At 42.3% G+C, this 21,755-nt stretch overlaps 1 protein-coding gene across 5 annotated transcripts in view; it reads right to left on the bottom strand.

The window, feature by feature from the left end:
- The window catches only part of BCLAF3 (BCLAF1 and THRAP3 family member 3), a 443,788-nt gene that overhangs the window by 370,270 nt on the left and 51,763 nt on the right, over positions 1-21,755 (bottom strand). For all 5 annotated transcript variants that reach the window (XM_069204687.1, XM_069204689.1, XM_069204690.1 and 2 more), the window contains exons 2-4: positions 20,945-21,180; positions 1,674-2,282; positions 676-1,410 (exon numbers count right to left, since the gene is read on the bottom strand). In XM_069204687.1, coding sequence (XP_069060788.1) covers positions 676-1,410; positions 1,674-2,282; positions 20,945-21,147 — 1,547 coding nt within the window. In that variant the 5' untranslated portion in view covers positions 21,148-21,180. The remainder of the gene's footprint in view (positions 1-675; positions 1,411-1,673; positions 2,283-20,944; positions 21,181-21,755) is intronic.

The raw sequence follows: 21,755 nt of genomic DNA, 5'->3' as shown, positions 1-21,755 counted from the left end.
CAAATCTGAGGAATGTTACCACACTGAATTCGTTATCTTGTTTCAAAGTAGACAATAAAGAAAGGCCAGCGAAGACTTCTGGATGAAGGAAGAATTATGATGAGGACAAAAAAAAACAATCTCCAGGCAAACGTCTCCGGTATCCAACGGTCCTTCTATTAATTAATAATTGACTTATTCAATTGATGATCTTTTAGCTAAGACCGCAGCAGCATGCTAAATGCATGTACACTGTAAATAGGGGACATCTGAGATACGCATTACTATCAATGCTGTTTTATTCCATGGTTTATATCACAATTATTAACCTGTGAATAATGTAAATGTGTTTGGTATACAGGGGTCCGACATTCCATCTTCATTTCATGTAGATCTGTTTTGTTTAAGAATTCCCAGGATCTTCTTTTTGGTAGAAGGAAATAAGATTTTTTTTGTAGTTTAATGAAAACAATGCTAATACGCCACACGTGGTCGAGTCTGTATTTGAGAGCTGGAAAAACCAGGCTTAACTTATTACTGTAATCATCCCATGTGTTACTTCAAGAAAGGAAGAATTCTCTTATCTTCACAAATGCTAACCCAAGAAAGAAGCATGAATTTTTTTTTATACACAGCCTCACAGGCAAAGGGGGCAAAAAAGGGAAGAGGGTGAGGGGAAGATAAACAACAAAATACCTGTACTTCTCCATTTTCTTCATATCCACTTTAACTGTAATCAACTTCGTTCTTGAACTTCCATTTGCAGACGTTTTAAGTTCCGAAAGGGTTTGAATTTTCTCATGCATGCTAGTGGTAGAGTCTGGATCATTTTCAGTGTCAATCTCCTTTTTCACCCTTTCCTTTGGTTTGCCCTTAATATGCTTCACATCAGCATCCTCTTTTTTAATTTTCTCTCTTGGTTTGCTCGATGCAGGGCGTACATCACTGTCATCTTTCTTAACTCTCTCCTTCGACTTGTTAGATACGGGCCTTTCCTCTCCATGGTCTTTTGGATATTTCTTAACGTCTGCTTTATGTGATGTCTCTTCAATTGGCCTTACTCTTTTGTCACGATAACCATCAACATCTTTATCATGTGAGGAATTTCTAGGTACACTACCCTTTCGGTCTTCCCACCTTGCACTTTTTGCACCTTGGCCATGAAAGGTTTGCTTACCCTCTTGATATCTTTGAGGCTTAGGACCGTAACTTAATGGTACCTTCGATACCGTTGAATGTCCTGCATTCTCTCTCTCCACAGATGGATGAGCTCTGGGACTGAAGCGTTCTGGTCCCCTTCTGGCAAACGGTGGGGAACGATCTGGTGTCCACCTGGGATGTCTTTCTGGGTCACGGTTCTCATGCCTCGCCATTCCTCTTCCTCGTTTAGGTATGGGCCCATACTCTTTGAACTCGTGATCTTCAGGAAACCTGTGTTGATATAAAGCAGTTTACACTTGCACTAGAGAGAAGAATAAGAGAATTTATATATGCAAACCATTGCACAGAACAACTTGAAATGAATACAGACCACTTAACCAATAATACCTCGAAATGAAAAGCAAAATGACAAACGAGAAAAAGTTTAGCCATTGACTAATATTAACTGTACCCCATTTAAATAAAATACTATAGCAATCTATTATCAGAGACAAACTTTTCAGCAAACTAAGCCAAATGCTATATTTCAATACCTCTTATGGAAAGAGTTCCTTGATCCAAATCCTTCAGGACTTCTTCGTTGAAATTGAGAAAAATCATCTGCTGGCATCCTCTGATGCCTAAAGTTGTCATTTTCATTCCATCTACCAGCACGTTGATGGGAACCTGAAAATGTTCCACGAAAAGGTCTCCCACCGCGTTCACCTCGAAACGGTCGTATCTTATGGTCCATATATCGACCTGGTGGTCTCTGTTCATGAAAATCCCATTCATTGTCTTTGTATGGTGCTTGTTCTGGGTATCTGGGAGGGGGAGGAGGAGGTGGGTGAGGAGTAAAGGGGTATCTTCTATTACCTAGTCCTCTTGGAGGTGAAAAGTTTCGATAAGGTTTATATCTGTTCACACTGTCAAAGGAAGGCGATCGCCTGAAGTTAGGTGAAGCTGATCGGCGTTCATAAGGTCTGTGAGGAATATTGTCATGCGGTGGAAATCTTCCATCATTTTGATTGCTTTTCCATTCATCTCGATAATGCGCAGGTCTTCTTGGGCCTCTTCTAAATCCTCTAAACTCACCTCTGTGGTGGCCATGAAACTGTCTCTCTCTAAAGCGATCTGGACTCCTGTAAGCTGGTGATAACGACCTACAAAAAAACACAAAACCATAGGAGAGGGATTACTACTAAGGTGGGCCCATACTCTTTGAACGGTCCAAATTGACTAGCCAAAAGACTTCCTATAAGCATGTGGCTCTCAAGGTCGTAAGGGTGCGCAGTGAAGGCTTACTCCAGGAGGTAAAGGGGCTTATCAACTCAGTCTTTGTTTAACAATAGATAACAAAACTTAAATGTCCAGTAAAACCTTTACTTTAAGAAAATACATTTATTAACACATAAATCGGTCATTTAAAATATGAGAAGCAAAGAAACCTGAAGATCGCTGCACCAGGGCATCAACAAAGCCTTTGAAGAAGGCAAGACCAGTTTGGCATACCAAACATTAATTGTGGCGACCTTGTGTAATCTGGGGGGGTTTGTCTCTGAACAATGAGTTGTAACATTTTGATGCAAGGATACAGTAAAAGTTGCTGACTGAGTCTGTAAGGAATAAGTTACTTACCCTAGCAACTGTTCGTGGCATGTAGTGTTGTAGATTCACATGCTCTGCATATTCCTGCCATCTAGTGTTGGGTCCAAAGCTGTGCAAATTGTTTTTCTTCGAAGAAGTCTTGAGTCACCAGGTCAAGTGATTCCTCCTCTCAAATCATGCTGCGCTTGGGCATCGACTCCACTATTAGTATGTTTTCCCGCAGGCAGGTGAGAAAGGAGTGTAAAGTATGTTTAAGTAACTAGAAGACCATGTTAAATGTAAATATATAATAATATAATAGCAACTGCCACAGGGATCCACATGTGGATCTACAGCAGTACATGCTATGAACAGATGCTTACTGGGTAAGTAACACATTGCATTCTAGGGTGTGTGTGTGGCTGTAGATGCACGTGCTCTGCAGAGACTGTAAAGCAACAAAAGGGTATGTAACACTGCCTGTCGTACACTGGCTTGTTAGTGTGCCAAAAACATTTATACAATAGTGTTTGGTGAAGGTGTGTGATGTGGGCCATGTAGCTGCCTTTCAAATGTCAGCTATGGGAATGTTTCCAAAAAAGGGCAGGGTTGCTCCTTTTTTTTGCGAGTGGAATGTGCTCTGGGAGAAACAAGTAATGGTCTTTTGGCCTTAGGGTAGCAAGTCTGAATACATTTGACTATCCATCGGATAGCATATAGTGTTACCTTTATGAGGTGGTGAAAAGGCAACAAAAGAGTTGTTTAGATTTTATAAAGTTTTTCTTCTATTTATGGAGAACTTGAGTGTTCTTTTGACATCTAGTGTATGAAGGGCTCTTTCAGCAACTGAACCTGGTTGAGGAAAAATAAACTGGCAACTCAATTGATTGGTTGAGATGAAATTGAGACTACTTTAGGTAGGAATTTAGGGTTGGCGAGAAGAACCACTTTGTTTCTATGGATTTAAAAAAAAGGTTCTTTTAAGGTTAAAGCCTGGAGTTCTCTAACAAGCCTGACTGAGAGAACAGCAACTAAGAATGCCACTTTCCACAAAAGAAATTGAAGGGGGCATGAGTGTGGGGCCTCAAATAGGGAGGCCATAAGTCCTGTGAAAACAATGTTAAGGTTTCAGGAGGGTGCTGGAGGAACCCATGGTGGAATAACTTGTTTGAGTCCTTCCGTGAAGCTTTGATAACTAGAATTTTGAAAAGTGAGAGATGCTGTCCATTTTGGAGATAGTCAGCCATTGCAGCGAGGTGTAAACGTATGGAAGTGTACACTAAATTTGCCTTTTGTAAGTGAAGCAAGTAGCAGAAAATATCTTGCACCATGGCTTTCAGAGGATCAATTGTTTGAATTGACAATCACAAATAAAGGGCTTCCATTTTGCTGCATAACAGGCTCTAGTGGTGGGTCTGTTTGCTTTCTTGAGAATATATATACATTCTGGTGGGAAGTCGAGGTAGCCAAACTATTACCTCAGGACCCAAATTGCTGTTTGATGGTTTTTGGGTCTGGGTGCCTGATTTGACCTTGATTTTAAGTGAGAGGATCTGGCCTGTTGGGGGAGCTTCTAATGTCCAACTACAGAGGGGTCTAAATGGTTTGTGAACCAAGGTTGACGCGTCCATGTGGGAGTTACCAGGATCACTGTAAGAGACATTTGCCTGAGCTTCCAACCCAGGAAGGGATCAAGTGGGAGAGGTGGAAAAGCATAGGCAAATATCCCTGACCAACTCATCGATAGTGTGTTGCACTTGGATAGTGGGTGTGGGTAACTGGAGGTGAAGTTTGGGCATTTGACATTTTCTGCTGTAGCGAAATGGTCGATCGGCGGGAACCTCCACTTTTGGATATATGATAGGTGGACTTGTGGGTGGAGTTCCCCTTCATGGACTTTCTGATGCATCCTGCTGAGCAAGTCTGCAAAGTCGTCTCCTGTTCCTGAAAGGTATTCTGCCAACAGGTGAATTTTGTGGTGCAGAGCCCTCTTCCATATGGTCTGAGACAGATATGATAGTTGTAAAGACCGTGTTTCCCTTGTTTTTCGTAGCAATACATGGCTGTTGTCCGTCTGGACTAGGACAACAGTGTGAGACTGGTGAGGAAGGAAAGCTGTCGGTGCTAGGTAGACCGTCTGAAACCCTAGGTAGTTGATGTATAGAGAAAGAAGTCTGGCATCCCAAAGACCTTTTACTGTTAGGTCTTGTAGGTGAGCACCCCAACCCATCTGTGTTGGGTCCATGGGGAGAATGATGTGGGGGGAACAGAGTCTAGAAAAGGCCACCCTTTTACCACGTTGCTGGTTTGCACCACTGTAGAGAATGGTGAGTATGGCGGTCTATCAACAGTAGATCCTCTAATTGAACCTGTAGCTGAGGCCACTGATGAGCTAGGGGATTCATGTGTAAGCTTGTATGGGGAACTATGACAATGCAGGATGCCATAATTTCTAGTAGACGCAATATCGTCCTCACTGTAAGAGACTGGTTTATTTAGAACTGGGGTAAGGTTGTCAGAAAGTTCTGAATCCGAGCTGGATTGGGATAGACCTACCTCAACTGTGAGTTTAGGATTGCTCCCAAGTAAGGTTGACTCTGTACAGGATGAACGCGAGTCTTAGATGTTGATAGCAAACCCCAGACTGTGAAGTAGATCTATGGTCATCGGAGTGTGTTTTTGACACTGCTGATGTGTACTGGCGAATAATCTAAGTAGGGGAATAAGTTGTGTATGTTAGGTGGTGTGGTAATGAGTGCCAGACAATAGCCATTTTGGATAATGGCTAGCACCCATTTGTCTGTGGTGATGGTATTCCAGATTGGGTGAAGAAACTAGTTTGCCTCGACAGGTGGAGTGTGGTTGGGGGATGAGGGGTTAGGCAATTGGGTAGTCACTGGTTTGCAGTGGGGAATGCTCCACGTACAGGTGCACCCTTGACACTTCCTTTGTTGTTATTTCCCTTGAAGGAGCCTCTGTAATAATAACTATTAGTTTAAGAGGCTGGGGCTGTTTTTGTTGAGAGATGGACGACTTTGTGGGGCTAGACTTGTAAGTATCCCTGTAGCTTGGGCGACGAAAGGAGCCCCTGGGAGTGGACGTTTGTAACATTCCCATTGCTTTGGCAGTGTCCAAGTCCTTCTTCATTTTGTCTAAAGTAGAATCTACCTGCAGGCCAAAAAGGTGTCCTTTGTCGATAACGAGGGTCCCCGTGTGTAGAGGATACAGTATAGAAAAGAAAATCCTGTTCTATGGATTCTTTGTGCAGTTGGACATTATGAAAAACTGCTGTGCTGTGACCTAGGCAGGGCTAGTGGCTTTGTATCAACTCTTCTTCCTGGGAGGAAGGGGAAGGTCCAGTGCCTCCACAAAAGTCATCTTCTTTAAAGGTGGAGGAGAGGATTGAGTAGCAATGATACGGACAGCCCTCACGTGAATTTGCATCCTTCTCTGGTGAATGCTAAATTTTTCAAGAATTGGCTCTATAGGGGATGTAGAAGCCAAAGATGGTCTTGAGCCTTTCGGCTCTGAAGGTTTCAGTACCGAAAGCTTTAGCTTGGAAGGGTAAGGCTTTGTCAGCGCTGAGGGAGATGGAGTTGACTGCCGGGTCAGCACTGAGGTTCAGGTTGATGGGTTGATGCCGAAACATGCTCTCGGTCCAAGGAGGGCTTGGTTGTTGGAGCAGGGGTCACAATACTCATGCACTAGAGGGATGGCATTTCCTGCATTTCCAAATTCAACTGGATGCCAGAGCTATTTTTGATGGAGTAGGTCTCCTCTTCCTCAGTGGTTGGCTTCTGCATGTTCCTCACCGAACAGGTTGGGAGTGTCATCCGAGGCCTTCCGCCACATTTCGAGCAGACAAGCCCTGTGGTCCTGAAGGGTCTTCTTTGATCATTACAACTTGCAAGCATCGTGGACAATCTTTGTGTCCAGGTGAAATCACAGATTGCACACCAGGTGTTAATCAGTGTGCGGATATTTCATGCAAAAACACAGGCAGGATCTAAAGAGTATGCAGAAATGCATTCTCGATGGAACTGGTAACATGCGGAAAGGTAGGCCCGAACAGGCGGTGTCCCTAGCGGCAGTCGGTCGTAGAAGCCCGAATTGACGATTTTCATGAGAAGCACAGAAGTGGAAAACCACAATCAAATACAACAGCGTTGAGGACAGTAAAGAACCAAAGAATCATACAGAACGGAGTCAAAGCACGGAGCAGAGGCACAGATGTCAGAACCCAACTGTGGAGAGAAAACAATCTAACAATGAAGTCGATGCCCATGCGCAATATCACCGAAAGGAGTCACTCAACCTTGTGACTCAGAAGACTTCTTCGAAGTAAAACAACTTGCACAACACCAGACCCAACACTAGATGGCAGAAGTATGCAAAACATGTGTATCTGCAGCCACACTGGCCATCAAACAGAGTTATCAGACATTTAGACAGCATATGTAAAGAGGCAAGTCTGGAAAAGACTGCAGGTTTGTCGACAAGCAGGGAAGAGTAAACATCAAATACTGCAGTTTATTTTCCTGTGCCAGCATCTCTATTGATACTGAATGAATCAATGCACTGAGCAACTACAATGAGCATCTTTACAATTGGTAATGTAGAATGCACATGGGTAGGCCACTGACAATGTACATTTTCAAGCCTGAAAAGAGGTGGCCATGAGTCTTGAGGAAGATATGGCAGATAAAGAACTACTGCTAACACTGAAGACCATAGTCAAACAGAGCATCTAAGAGAGCAGTTGTATTGGAGTGGCATTTTATTGTGAGTGTTAGCATCTTTTACTTGCATTAAAGTGTTGTCATCCTAAGCACTGAAATTAACTAATTATAATGCCTCACAAAGCTGATTAAAAAACAAAAACATTTGTTCATTTAGATCGCAATCAATACAAAAATGTAACAGGAAAACTGTGGACATAGCAATTCCCAAAATATTATTCCTGGGGGTTCCCACTCTGATGCATACAAGATCAGTACACTATTGAGCTGTATATGGGCACCACACAGGCCATTAGACTGTCACATCCAGATTTTGTATTTAACTACAGGTGCAAGGAAGTCACTATAGATTTTCTCAATGAAGAAAATGATTTTGATTTCCCTCAGTTGGTAGTGGCTGACCCAAGTCCTGAGCCACAAGGGTACAGACATATGCCTGAGATCACAGATTACGTTCTAGTAGATCTGTCCTGTTGCATTTGCACATGCTGGTGGCCATGAAACCCTTGCCACTTTTCAGAGGTGAGAGAAAAGTCCACCAAATTATGTCCCAGGCAAGTCAAACTCCTTTTTCTTGTGTCAGCCGACATGAGGACTGCAGCACTGGGAAAGAAGATTAGGGTAACCGTTACTGCATTATACCAGAAGACATACTGCTCCGTTGCACATTCAGCCACATCAAATCCAGCAAAACATCAAATAATTGGAAAGTTCTGTCTTACTGACAGGCTCAGGGTGAACTAAATCAAATTCAATCTATTTCCATTGATAATTGACTATGGGGGGGAAGGCAATGAAAGCAAACTTTAGACTCCTCCTTGGGTATCAATATAAATACTTTCTAGAGGGGGGTTTAAAGACAGAAATATAGGAAAGGTTACCGAAAATGAGTTTCCCTCAATGTTGGGTGGAAGAGTTATTTTGAAAAAGGTGGTGGATTACAAACTGTTATATATCGCCACCATATACAAATCAAGTCTACTGTATCGAGCATAATCTTTCCAACAAAGCAAGCATTGCAATACAAGAAGATCTCCTTATACAATCAAAGCTTGTAGAGAGGAAAACTAAATTGTGGGGTGACCCAAATCCCTCTCAGTACAGCTTTTAAAAGCTCTTTACCAAGGGAATCACAACATTTCCAGTTGTGCTGTCAAGTCAGATCTAAATAGTAAGGAAACCAAAAAGAACCAATCTAGAAAGTTTTAAAAAAAAGAGGAACATTTAAGAGTAAAAATTAAACTATATGTTTTTCAAGGCAAAGTAGCAGCATCAATGAGAAAATAAGAACCCAAAGGTAATGGACTGAGAAAGAGCAACAAAGAAATACAAGAAAGGAGGCAAACACATGTCATAAGGTCCAAATTATGTAAGTTAACTCATTCCCACAAAAAAGAATAATTCCTAGAGACACAAGACCCCAGTTCCTTCACTTAAAAGTTAAAGCTAAAATGAAGAATTTCCTAGCTTTCGCAACGGAAAGTTTCAGTTCTATTAAGGACACTGAGATGAGGATTATGCGTAAAATTCTTCCTTTTTATTACTTCCAGCAGACTTCAACATTAACAAGCTACATTTCCCAAAATGCCATGGGAGAGGTCTACAAATAAAGTTTACCCAATCACAGACAGTTAAGTCCCTTACAAGCAGGAATCCCATGTTCCACTTCCTCTTTCTTAAGTGCGACAGAAGAAATAAAAAAAAATTCTTTGTTTGCCCTTGGCTGAATGTAAACCTGGGAAGAAACACACAGGATGTTATTAAAATGTCCGATTGGATAGATTCACAGTCTTGTTGTAACTAGAAGCAAAAATATACATCACTGTATTCGCATACTTAGAAATAAACATTTTTTATTAGAATATATACCACAGTCTTCATTTGAACATAATCAACAATGACCAAATCCATCAAAGATCTACATTGAAAAAAAAGATATATACTTTTACCCTATGAAGGCCCGAAAGCTTAACATGAACAAAAAATCTTGTCCTTTCAACAATGTGGGGCTGGGAATTTTATAGAAACCTGGGAGGGAATAATCCTCGCTCCCATGTCCTTAACAGAATTGAATGTTAGGAAATATTTCATTCTATGTCAGGAACGAAACGAAGCTTATGCTTGTTCAAAGCTTGTCCGCCACCAAAGATGCCATTTCCAGCACTGGTTCAAAATAAAACCATTTAAACATGGGGTCCGAAAACCCATCAGCAGCATTAATGATAATGATATCCTCTAGTCTTTCCCCTAGAGAAAAGGCTTTAGAGGCATCACCCCTCTCACAGAGTGAGCACCATACTGCAACACATTAATGCCTGCTTTTTGCATGACCCAGAGAGCAATGATGGGAGAAGAGTCTGCCTTGGAAGGTTTCTTGAGAGACATAAACAACTGCCTTTCACCTGGGGAACGGACTTCTTCGGTTATATTCTCGTATACCTCAGACATATCACTACACACAGTTTAAGAGATCGATCAAAAGCCGGGTAGAACACAGGTCCAGAAAAATCATAGAAATTTTACTAGACCTGAAGGTCGAGTAACTTGAATTATCTACTCAACCTAATTGTAATGTACTTGACCTGTAAATGGGTCTCAAACTGTGTAATCCTAGGCAAGTACTTTAGTTTACAGAGTCGCCTTTTACTTCATTGTCACATGTGTGCACCTACAAATATGTGAGCTTGTCATTTTTGCTTTACAAACAAAAGTCTTTTCGTTGGTTAAACAGACTAAACTTTTGCTCCATGTATACTAAAAATGTAGCCCACATGTAGGGTACACATGATCAATGACTTGCCTCTTAATATACTAACAGCATTGTCATCAAGGCAGGAGTGTTTCTCATTAAATGTTTAAACACTCACGTTTAATAAATAGATTACCAAGGCATGATGTGGTAGTGCACTGTCATTTACAGACAGTAAATGTTCAAGTAATGTCCAAAAAACCTTTTCACTAAATTGCAGCCTTACTGATAAAAATATATAGAGTTAACAATAATCTGTGAATATTGGGTTTCAGAAATTATATTTATCATTGCATATCACAAAGTGTTCTGATTTGGTTTCATCCTATTAGAAAATGTTTTCATCACACAGATGTAGAGAAAATAAGCTTTCACAACTACTGAAATATATTTTGAAATGCTTGTACAGTTGACTTACTTATTTAAATGTGTGTTTGTAGGAAAAAAAAAAAAAAAAAAAAAAAAACACACCCGATACCCTACAGACTTTCTTTTCACACACTTTGTGAAGCAGGTAAGGCAGTTCAGTTTACAAAATCCTGGAACTGGGCAGTCAGAAGGAAAAATAATTGTAAGTAGACAAACTGACTTTTGACCTCTGTTTCTTAACAGAGAGCAAATGTGACAAGATAAGAAAAAGATTTAAAGGCGTCTTTATTGCTCCTTAACTTTCTGACTGAGAAGAACACCTGCCCTTGGGTCAACTCACCAGAAGGGGCGAGCACGTCCTAAAAATAGCTTGACCTGATAAAATATGACTTGCCATAACAAGTGGACAAGTTGATTTTGAGGCCTGGGATACCATCTTAGAATTAGACTTGGTCCTCTATAAAATGTGGAACATGACACCATGTTGAGTAAAGACCCGACCTCTGATATCCAGTGCCCTAACGTCCAAAACTCTTCAGCAAGAGACCAGACAAAGCAGCATTGCAAGTTTCACTGATAATTCATTTAAAGACAGATACTCCTTCCGCTCCTATGACAGGAAGAGCTGCAGAACTGTATTGATGTCCCACAGGCTGGAGTACCTGGGTTCCGGGGGTAAAGCCAGGTGAATTCCTCTCATAAGCTTACATACTAATGGATGTTACCCCCACTGGAGAATCCCCACACTGGCAGGTGACCTGCATAGATCTAACATTTAAGAATGTACCATCTGATAAGCCAGACCTTGCGATGTCAATGAAGAAAAAACAAATATATATTATTGGGACAAGTTCACACCCAATGGGATCTTCACAGTGTTGAATGCACCAACAAACCGATTTTGACCATGCAGACTTGTATAGTTTTGTGGTCCTGTTTGCCCATGCATTGGCCAACATTCTTTCAGCCTCCTGTGAAAGTCCCAGAACACTCCAACTCTCCCTGTAATCCTCCATGGCATTAGGGGCATTCGTCCCTGGAGGGTTTATGGGGATTCCAAGGAATATCTAGAGCGTGGGGTAGGAGGATTTGAAAATTTCATTAAGTTCCAGAAGAACTTTAAACCAGAATTGAGACCTCCAAAGTGGCATGATCAGAACCACGCACGCCTGTTGTCTTCTCACGTGTGGACAACCTCATAATCATGGCGTAAGGGGGAAAACGAGTAACCCCACTCCCGACTAGTCCTGCAGGAAGACATCTGTTGCTGTTGCCTGTGGGTCTGGCTTCCAACTGAAGTATATGGCCATATGATGGTCCAGACGGGAGGCAAAAAGGTCTCCCAAGAAGGGACCCCACCAATTGTTCGGTTGCCTGAGTGTATGAGAGTCCAACTGCCACAGAATCATGTCGGAGCACTCCCTAGAGCACCAATCCGCTACCTCATTGGAGACTCTCAGAAAATACTCGACCGTGACCAATACATTGTTGGTCAGGCAGTATGTCCAAAATTCTTTGGGCAGATCCTCCTAGACTTTCAATCTGGAGCCCCCCCACCCCAAATGAATTAAATACCCTGACAGTTGTGCATTTTGAGGAGGACACAGCAACTCACCTTTTCCTTGGTCCAGCACTGGACAGCAGAAGAGCCTGCCATCGAGACAATTGATGTGAAGTGACTGTTCTTCTGCGGATCATTTTGCTCCTGAGAAGTAGTCCCTGCAGCGTGCCCCCTTCCCTGATTTGCTGGCATCGAACTCAATAACTAAATCCAGGTCTGAACCAAACATGGTCTGATCGTTCCATGCCTCCATGTGAGCCAACCCCAACCTCTTCTCTCTCTCTTGACTTCATCTGTTAGAGGGATTTGTTCCGAATACTGAAGGCCTCTGAGCAGGTGGAAGGCCTTGAGCCCCATGAGGGCCCTGTAATGTAATGCGTCTGGGAATACAGGGAGTGCAGAATTATTAGGCAAATGAGTATTTTGACCACATCATCCTCTTTATGCATGTTGTCTTACTCCAAGCTGTATAGGCTCGAAAGCCTACTACCAATTAAGCATATTAGGTGATGTGCATCTCTGTAATGAGAAGGGGTGTGGTCTAATGACATCAACACCCTATATCAGGTGTGCATAAATATTAGGCAACTTCCTTTCCTTTGGCAAAATGGGTCAAAAGAAGGACTTGACAGGCTCAGAAAAGTCAAAAATAGTGAGATATCTTGCAGAGGGATGCAGCACTCTTAAAATTGCAAAGCTTCTGAAGCGTGATCATCGAACAATCAAGCGTTTCATTCAAAATAGTCAACAGGGTCGCAAGAAGAGTGTGATAACTGCCCATGAACTGAGAAAAGTCAAGCGTGCAGCTGCCACGATGCCACTTGCCACCAGTTTGGCCATATTTCAGAGCTGCAACATCACTGGAGTGCCCAAAAGCACAAGGTGTGCAATACTCAGAGACATGGCCAAGGTAAGAAAGGCTTTAAGACGACCACCACTGAACAAGACACACAAGCTGAAACGTCAAGACTGGGCCAAGAAATATCTCAAGACTGATTTTTCAAAGGTTTTGTGGACTGATGAAATGAGAGTGAGTCTTGATGGGCCAGATGGATGGGCCCGTGGCTGGATTGGTAAAGGGCAGAGAGCTCCAGTCCGACTCAGACGCCAGCAAGGTGGAGGTGGAGTACTGGTTTGGGCTGGTATCATCAAAGATGAGCTTGTGGGGCCTTTTCGGGTTGAGGATGGGGTCAAGCTCAACTCCCAGTCCTACTGCCAGTTCCTGGAAGACACCTTCTTCAAGCAGTGGTACAGGAAGAAGTCTGCATCCTTCAAGAAAAACATGATTTTCATGCAGGACAATGCTCCATCACACGCGTCCAGTACTCCACAGCGTGGCTGGCAAGAAAGGGTATAAAAGTAGGAGATCTAATGACATGGCCTCCTTGTTCACCTGATCTGAACCCCATTGAGAACCTGTGGTCCATCATCAAATGTGAGATTTACAAGGAGGGAAAACAGTACACCTCTCTGAACAGTGTCTGGGAGGCTGTGGTTGCTGCTGCACGCAATGTTGATGGTGAACAGATCAAAAAACTGACAGAATCCATGGATGGCAGGCTTTTGAGTGTCCTTGCAAAGAAAGGTGGCTATATTGGTCACTGATTTGTTTTTGTTTTGTTTTTGAATGTCAGAAATGTATATTTGTGAATGTTGAGATGTTATATTGGTTTCACTGGTAATAATAAATAATTGAAATGGGTATATATTTGTTTTTTTTTAAGTTGCCTAATAATTATGCACAGTAATAGTCACCTGCACACACAGATATCCCCCTAACATAGCTAAAACTAAAAACAAACTAAAAACTACTTCCAAAAATATTCAGCTTTGATATTAATGAGTTTTTTGGGTTCATTGAGAACATGGTTGTAGTTCAATAATAAAATTAATCCTCAAAAATACAACTTGCCTAATAATTCTGCACTCCCTGTATTGCCTGAATGGAGGAAGACCACTACGTGAGCTACTTGGTGCAGCAAAGTAGTGGGTCTGGACAGAGTTTTTTTCAATTCACTCCGAATTTCACCACTTTCCTAGAAAACAGATGCAGTCTTTTCCAACGAGTTGATGACAAAACCCACAAAAGGTTGTCTGTTCGGACGGAGTCTGCAAGGACTTCTTGATGTTGACGACATTTCACTTGCTGGAGCTTATCCTACAGCCGGAGCAGGCAGAAGGAGACCGTTGAGGTAAATTATCAGGCGATAACCCTTAACCCTGAGGGATTTCATCATCGGCTTCAACACCTTGGTGAAGCACCAAGAGGCAGAGAAGAGGTCGAAAGGTAGAACATTGAACTCTTACACTTGGCAGTGCCATCGGAACTGTAAGAACCTGCAGTGAGGAGGGACAATAGGAAGCAATAAGTATGCATCTTTGAGTCTGAGGCATACCATCCAATTTTCTTGGTGCACTCAGTTTCACAATAGAAGGATACCTTCCCTCTTCTACTGGCGGTATACCAACCACCTGCAGTATTCCCTCAGATTGATCACGGGTCTCCACTATCAATATATTCCTGAGAAAACCTCAAAGGTGGAGCTGCGCAGGGATGATTGTGTCTTTGTGGAGCAGATCTGCCACCTCTTGATTGATCAGGGCTGTCTACTCCTCTGAAAAGACCAGCTGGCGTGGATGCGAGTGTTGAACAGGGGACCCATAGAGCTCTATTTGGAAACCTTTGACTGTTTGCAACAACTATGTGTCTGAGGTAACTGCCTCCCAGTTGTGCAGAAACAAAGCAAAGCAACCTCCCACCTTTTTTCGGGAAGGAAAACAAACACTCACCGGACTGGGTTCAAGGGAACTGCCCCTCTGGAAGAGCCCCTGTCATTGAGTCCTCTTTGCCCTCTTCTGGTGGGGAAGAATTCCCCAGAGCAGACTTGCTCCTGGAGTTTGCGGTAGCCTTGACCCTTAGGATTAGGAGGGCCATGGATGTAGTAGAAGCCAGTAGAGCGTCCTTTGCTACGATCTGCCCGACAAACATTTTTGGATGCAAAATATTTTTGATGGAAGCCTGTGCCTTGTCCAACAATGTACAAGTGGCAACAAATGTGCCCAGCTCTTTAACAAAGGGTTACCTGAAAAGCCCTCCTTACGCCACTGCTCCGGCCTCCGTTGAAGCTAAGTCCCTTAGTTTGAGGACCACTTTGATCAGAAGAGAGCAGAGTCTCTCCATAGATAAAGTGCAATTAGTTGTACCCAGGAATATAAGAGCACTTTGCGCCCACCCAGATATCTATCTTTGGGGGAAATTGTGAAAACCAAGGGGTCCAATAAGTTTTGTCCTTGCAGGACTTTCAGGACCTGTGGATACCCCCTTTCGGGTCACGAACATACTTTTGGAGGAACGTGGGCATTCAAGTGTCTATTTCAGGAGAAACGGCAACCTAACATGTCTGAGAGGAATGTGGACGCTCCCTTGAGTTTTGCCCGCACTTCCTTTTCCAGAGGCTTCTTAAGGTGGCTTGCCACATACTTGCCCACTCTTGCAGAGGGAAACCATTCTGCAAACCGCGATAGATCAGGTCATCAGAATCCAGCATATCAGAGGGGTCTTATAACCCCTGGGCCTCAGGGGGCCCGGATGGGGTAGAAACCGGTGATTTTCGCCAATGGCTGCAGGGACCTGCCTCAACATTGAAATCTCAATGGGAATTATCACCATCCCCATCAGCTAAGAGAGAGGGAGATGGCAAGTCTTCTGCAGCGCATAAGGAGTCTGCCATATTCCCAGGTTGGGAGGAAGGGGGGTAGGCGCACAAGAAAAGCCTTTTTTCAGTCTGTTCGAGGCACTGACACCCATCCCTGAATCAATTTTACACTAGGGACGGCACTGCGCAGGTTGGTCAGGCCTCGTGAGGGCATCCTCAGAGTGGGGCTGGTCCAGAGAGAGGTTCAGGGGGACTGGACAGTCGCATGCCAAATGCATCGGGCGTCTATCAAGCGGTTCAATGGTAGATGCCACCAATCGTGGGAAGGATCAAAATGGTCTCCTCCTCAAAGTAGTCGCCCTCCATAGGGCCCGCATGGTAGTGGGTTGTAGCCCAGATATTGCGTAGTAGCTCTGTCAGGCCTGGGAAGGCTAGGCAGTGCTTTAGGTGTTTAAAACCCCAAGGGAGTATGCATAGTGCTGGACGCGCTAGCAGCACAAGAACAAAATGGCAGTCAAATAAGGTTTAGTAGCCCCCAAGGGCAGTATGTGGCATCGGGATAAACCATTAAAGGTTTAACCCCGCTGGAAGCACGAAATTTGGGTCAATACCCCGGGGCTGCAAACTCCCCATGATTATAAGGGCACAAATGTATACCCCCTAGGCCTAGCCCCCAAGTGGCATAACAGAGCGTTAAAGCGATATCTGTCCAAAACTCACCAAAATACTGAAATGCATAAAGAAACCAATAAAAGGCCTCAGCCTCTTGTCAGGAGGAACAATATTACCAACCCCGGAGGGCAAGAGAAAGCTTCCAAAGTGGTTCGGGGGAGGCACAGGCTCCGTGAGGAAGCAAGCTCATCAGTATCGTCTGACATTTTTGCGCGCATCCCCCGCAGAGTAACAGATGTATGATGCACATCTGTCAATTCGACGCCCCCTAGAGGGCACTCCCCTCACTGCACTCTTGCAGCCCGATACTCATTAAAAAACGGCCGCGAATGGAGCACTGATTCGCGCTCCGGCGGTGGTTATCTGAAACCCTGAAGGTAAAGATTAAGGAGATTAAATAATAAACAGCATGCAAATAAGGACAAAACACATGTCTTGCTGGAAGCAGGAAGGGAAGAGAAGTGGACCAGGGGATGCCTGCTTATAAGGGACTGAATTGTCTGTGATTGGCTGAACTTTGTTCATAGTCCTTTCCTGTGGCATTTTTGGAAAGGTAGTTTGTTAAAGATGAAGTCTGCTGGAAGTAATAAAAAGGAAGAAAGTTGAGCATAATCCTCGTCTCCGGTCCTGACATAGAATATGACAACAGCATTAGCTGCTTTTCTGATTAGGACTCTAGAGCAATTCCTTTTTATGAGAAGGTACCTGCAAATCCCGAGGATGGTTATTTTACTGATCTGGATGGCATTTGCTGTACAGTGGTGAAAAGACAGCCCATTTGTTGTGCAACCTGCTTAAACCTCTGCTACTTTTAAGAGTAGAACCATGACCAGTGTGTAGGAAGACTGGTCTTAATAAACATGTAAATAAGAGTGATCAAGTCTCTATTGGAAATGATAGTTTTATTGAAAAGCTCAGTGCCTCAAGTAAGATGGTTTCAAAAGTACTGCATCTTCAAATACTTGATTGGTCCTGGGAAAAGGGGCTTGTCACTAGATCTCAAAGTGGGTTGCAAAAGGTTTGTTCAGCTCGCCACACATCTTGGGAGTCTTCTGGGTTGACAAAACAAGAAATAAGAGAAACTGCCTTTAAACTGCTGTTTTCTAGATCGTGAAATCGTATTTTTTTCTACTGAACAAATTGTGCAATTAATAAAACGTAATAAAAGGGGATATCTTCAGTTCTTCTTATGGATTCAAAATCTATGTTATAACTCAGTGGAAGTACCTACAGGCTGAGGTATGAGGATGACAAAATAGTTTATGACTTACCCCATAGAACACAGCTATTCAACTACTTCTCTAATTTACAGCTCATTACATCTCCAGACAGGTGGCCACCTGCCGTTTATGACAGTGACACTGTCATTTTAAGTCACAAATACTATTCTCCAGCACTCACTGAATATTATAGTACTATATTATGGCAAACTTAAAGATCAGTTGGATCCAGATTATGGTCTTTGGGAAGTAGTCCGTCAATAAGCAGTTATGGAATGAATGAGGAAAAACTGGAGCACGCCAACAAATACTGTTAACAGAACATTAATGGCTGATAAACTTAAATGCCCACAGCCACACCCACTGCAAGACAAAGCCCTTTGTAAAGGGCGAAGTTTGCTGCCTATTACAACACATCAGATTTGGGGAAGCTCTTTTCCACCCCTTACTAAAAGCATGGATAACTCAGTAATTTAATGCAATAGCTATTTCACAGTGGGAATATTGCACAATGATCTACTGACGCCAAAATAAAATTAACCTTAGACTTCATTAAAGGAGGGCTTTTGAGAGAAGTCTTCAGCTTTAGGAAATATATTCTATTCTGGTTTGACTTTGAAGTCTGACTTTTCCAAATGATTATTATCAGGGCCACTGGAATTCTGCAACTACAGCGTTTTCTGCATAAATATATTTGAAGCATTTGCCACACAACTGGCAGCATAATTGGCAGATTAAAAAAAAAAAATGTTTAGCTCTAATGGATCAAACAATAACAAACATTTGTTGACACGTATAGACACGCGGCGGACGGCCGTTTTGGAAAAGTTGACTGTGGCCCTTTTTTCATGTTTATTTCGGTGTTAAACTAGTTCTGATGAGGTGAAACCTTTGTCCAGACAGTGTCAACGTTATAACAAAATAAAGAAATAATACTATGACAAAATGAGCAACACTACGCCGCATATATTGTGTTTTTTGTCACATAATGTAGTTAAGGATGCAGCACCATCTGGTCCTCCAGTGGCCCGGGTTATAATGCTGAATATAAATTAACATTGCAACGAAGCTAGTGGTAGTATATTGGCACTAGTTTGCTCTGACACTGACCAAGAGTTGATAGGCTAGTTGATTTTTCAAGCGTCTTCTTGGCAACAAAAACAATGGTTAGTCTAAAAACCTGGGGTTTAACAGATATTTAAAAAGCTGATATCAGCGGTAGGGTTAATTCGGCATACATAAAAGCTAAAGTACCTCATTATAGCAGACCATTACTATTAGCATTGGATCAACTGCTGTTTTCACCAGTCGGGGCGCAATGTTAAGATTACTCAGGAGGGGTATCCGTTTTACCAATTTTTCCTTTACTGCACAAGAAAACGCTCTCACTAGTTGCCTCTCACTGCATGGTTTAAGGATGCAATTTGTGAGTCTTTCTAATATTTCTAGTGTTTACGAAGGTGCGGACACTAAGCTTAACGAAAATGTATGAGCGTAACAAAAAACAAAATCAGGTCTATTCAGTCATTTCTTAGTGTGTACTAAGTCTGTTTTCATGCTTTTAGTATTAAACCAAATAAACTATACATAAAGTGAAACTAAACTTATGGCCAAGCCTCACACTTCATACACAAACATTTTGCACAATCTGAATATTGGCTACTCATAGAAAGCAATCAGACAAATAGAAAACAGACTGACAGAAAGACCTTCAACTAAAGGAGTAGTCATGGTGGAGCAGAAAAACTGGAAAAACACACACATTACGAAACCAGACTACTAGAAAACGGCGTATTTTGAAACGTGCACAGGTTTAGTTCAAAATACAAGCAACTCGTACTAAAAACCATCCCCGTTAAGCAGAAATGGACAAACAAAAGGCTATGCACAGTAGACAATCTAAGACCAAGTGCAAGAGCCGACGGCGACAGCGGCCTGCACAAAAGTGCTTTACAGCGTTTAAATAAACAGGGAAAATCTTAGTTTTGCCACACAGTTTCAAGGCTGTATTAAACCTGTTTTTTTAATGTTGTGTTTATGGTAAAAGACTAATATAAAAGGAGACACAACAAAATGACATAACACTGCAGTATATGACATACAATGGAATCATTATCAGCCAGAAAAAAGTTGCAATGGAACATGTCACTCTCAACCAATAAAATGGCTGCTGCCAGAAAAATAGAGGTTGTGTTATTGGAAAAATGCATAACTACGACTTATCACAGGAGTCTCAGTCTATGGTGTTTACTCTCTTCAGTACACAGACAGAACACTGTGACAAAATACCTAGAGGTCAATCAGAGATCACCTCAATCAAAGAATCAATCAAAAAGGCTTAAATGACAACTTAAGAGAGGATGCTTCTACAAGTAACATACACGATCTACAAAGAAGCTAGGTTTATCAAAATTAAAGTATTACAAAAAGCACCTCAAGAAGATTGAAGAAGAACCTTAACATTAGTTAAAGTCGTCATAACGTTCTGATGAGGTGCATTCTTGCTGTGACATGAAAAGCAAAGATAAACTGGAAATGACAAACTGAGTTGTACTGTGGAAACTATAGAACAAACATACAGAGCTGGGGGGAAACCAGGCACTGTAATTTGTCAAAGTTCTATACAACAGTGAAGTGCTAGGTATGTAATTAGCCTGTTTATGTACTAATATGTTTCCTGTGGCAATTTTTTTTACACAGAAAGAAGCTGTGAATGGCCCATTTCCAGCTAAGTGCTCCTTTCCGTCTTGATTCAGTCTATGTCTGTATAGGTTCTAGAATTACTAAATATATGTAATTCCGATAGCTGCAGATTGCAAGCAGTTCACACTGTATGTCACACCAGTCAGTACTATACCAACAAGTGTGAATGAATGTTAGGTCTGTTTGACGGCATAGCACTGCACCTTTCAACCAGTTACTTTCTTTGACCAGCCACTCAAATTCTTGGCTAAGCAGAAAGGAGAATTAATCTCTCTGCTATTCCTTTTGGGTGTATACTTCTGCATCCACTTGAGATCTAATAGTGAACTGCACAAGCGCCTGTTTTACAACTATAACACTCTTTCCATTCCTACTGGCTTTATTGTGCTTAGGCTCCACGCTGAAACTCAGACCTACCAACTTGGCCACTGCTAATTATAGTAAGTTTTTAAATCGTCAAATGTTTGCTTTTCATTTTCTTCCCCTATGAATACCAATTCCAGTGTGTTGCCATTCTTTTCCAGATTCCCAACAATTAAAACTATCCATACAAAGAATTTCATATTTACCTATGCTTCCACCTTGGTGTTCTGGATTGGGATCTGGATCTGGATCGTGATCGTGATCTGGATCTGGATCTGGATCTGGATCTGGATCGTGATCGGGAATTGGAAAGGGACAGTGACCGTGACCGTGACCTGGACCGAGACCTTGGTCGTGACCTGGATCTAGACCTTGACCTGGACCTGGACCTTGATCGTGATCTTGCCATTTTTCACCACATGAGCCAGGATCCACAGTTTTTCTGATGGTGTAGCAAACAAAAGAAGAAAAAAAGAAAACATGAATTGCCATTCAGATATTGCATTCCTATATGCATCTTTAATCACTTTCTTAGATTAACATAAATCTCTGTTCCATTAGAAGCGGGAGCAACAAGCATTGGCAAAGTCAATATGCCTCGTTTATGTGAGAGCTACAGCTTTGTCAATGTGTTTTAGCCATGTTGAACACCTGCGTGATTGCTGTTAGGCATAGCTAAAAGTTAGTGTTGTAGCCTGGAGTGGTGGAGCTGCAGGGCGCAGAGTGGAGCGGCGGGGCGCAGAGTGGAGCGGCAGTGTCAAACTCCTTGCCGCAAGTATTAAAACAAGTATTAAAAGATCATCTCATCAGCATGTTTGTACCAATAATGTTCCAATGCTTAAAGATATGATGTATTACTGTAATGTCTTTATTGTTATTGTTTTGTGCGATTTAACACTGATGCCAGTAAGGGGCTTCACTATGCGACTCATTTGTTTGTGCGGACTCTGGTGACTTCATTGTTGTTTCCTGTAAGCAGCACATATTAATCTGCAACATGCTTAATTGTCCTGCTAA

The sequence above is a fragment of the Pleurodeles waltl genome, chromosome 8 (assembly GCF_031143425.1).
Source record: "Pleurodeles waltl isolate 20211129_DDA chromosome 8, aPleWal1.hap1.20221129, whole genome shotgun sequence".
Taxonomy (NCBI): domain Eukaryota; kingdom Metazoa; phylum Chordata; class Amphibia; order Caudata; family Salamandridae; genus Pleurodeles; species Pleurodeles waltl.
The sequence above is the reverse complement of the archived record's forward strand: the minus strand, read 5'-3'. Positions and strand labels throughout refer to the sequence as shown.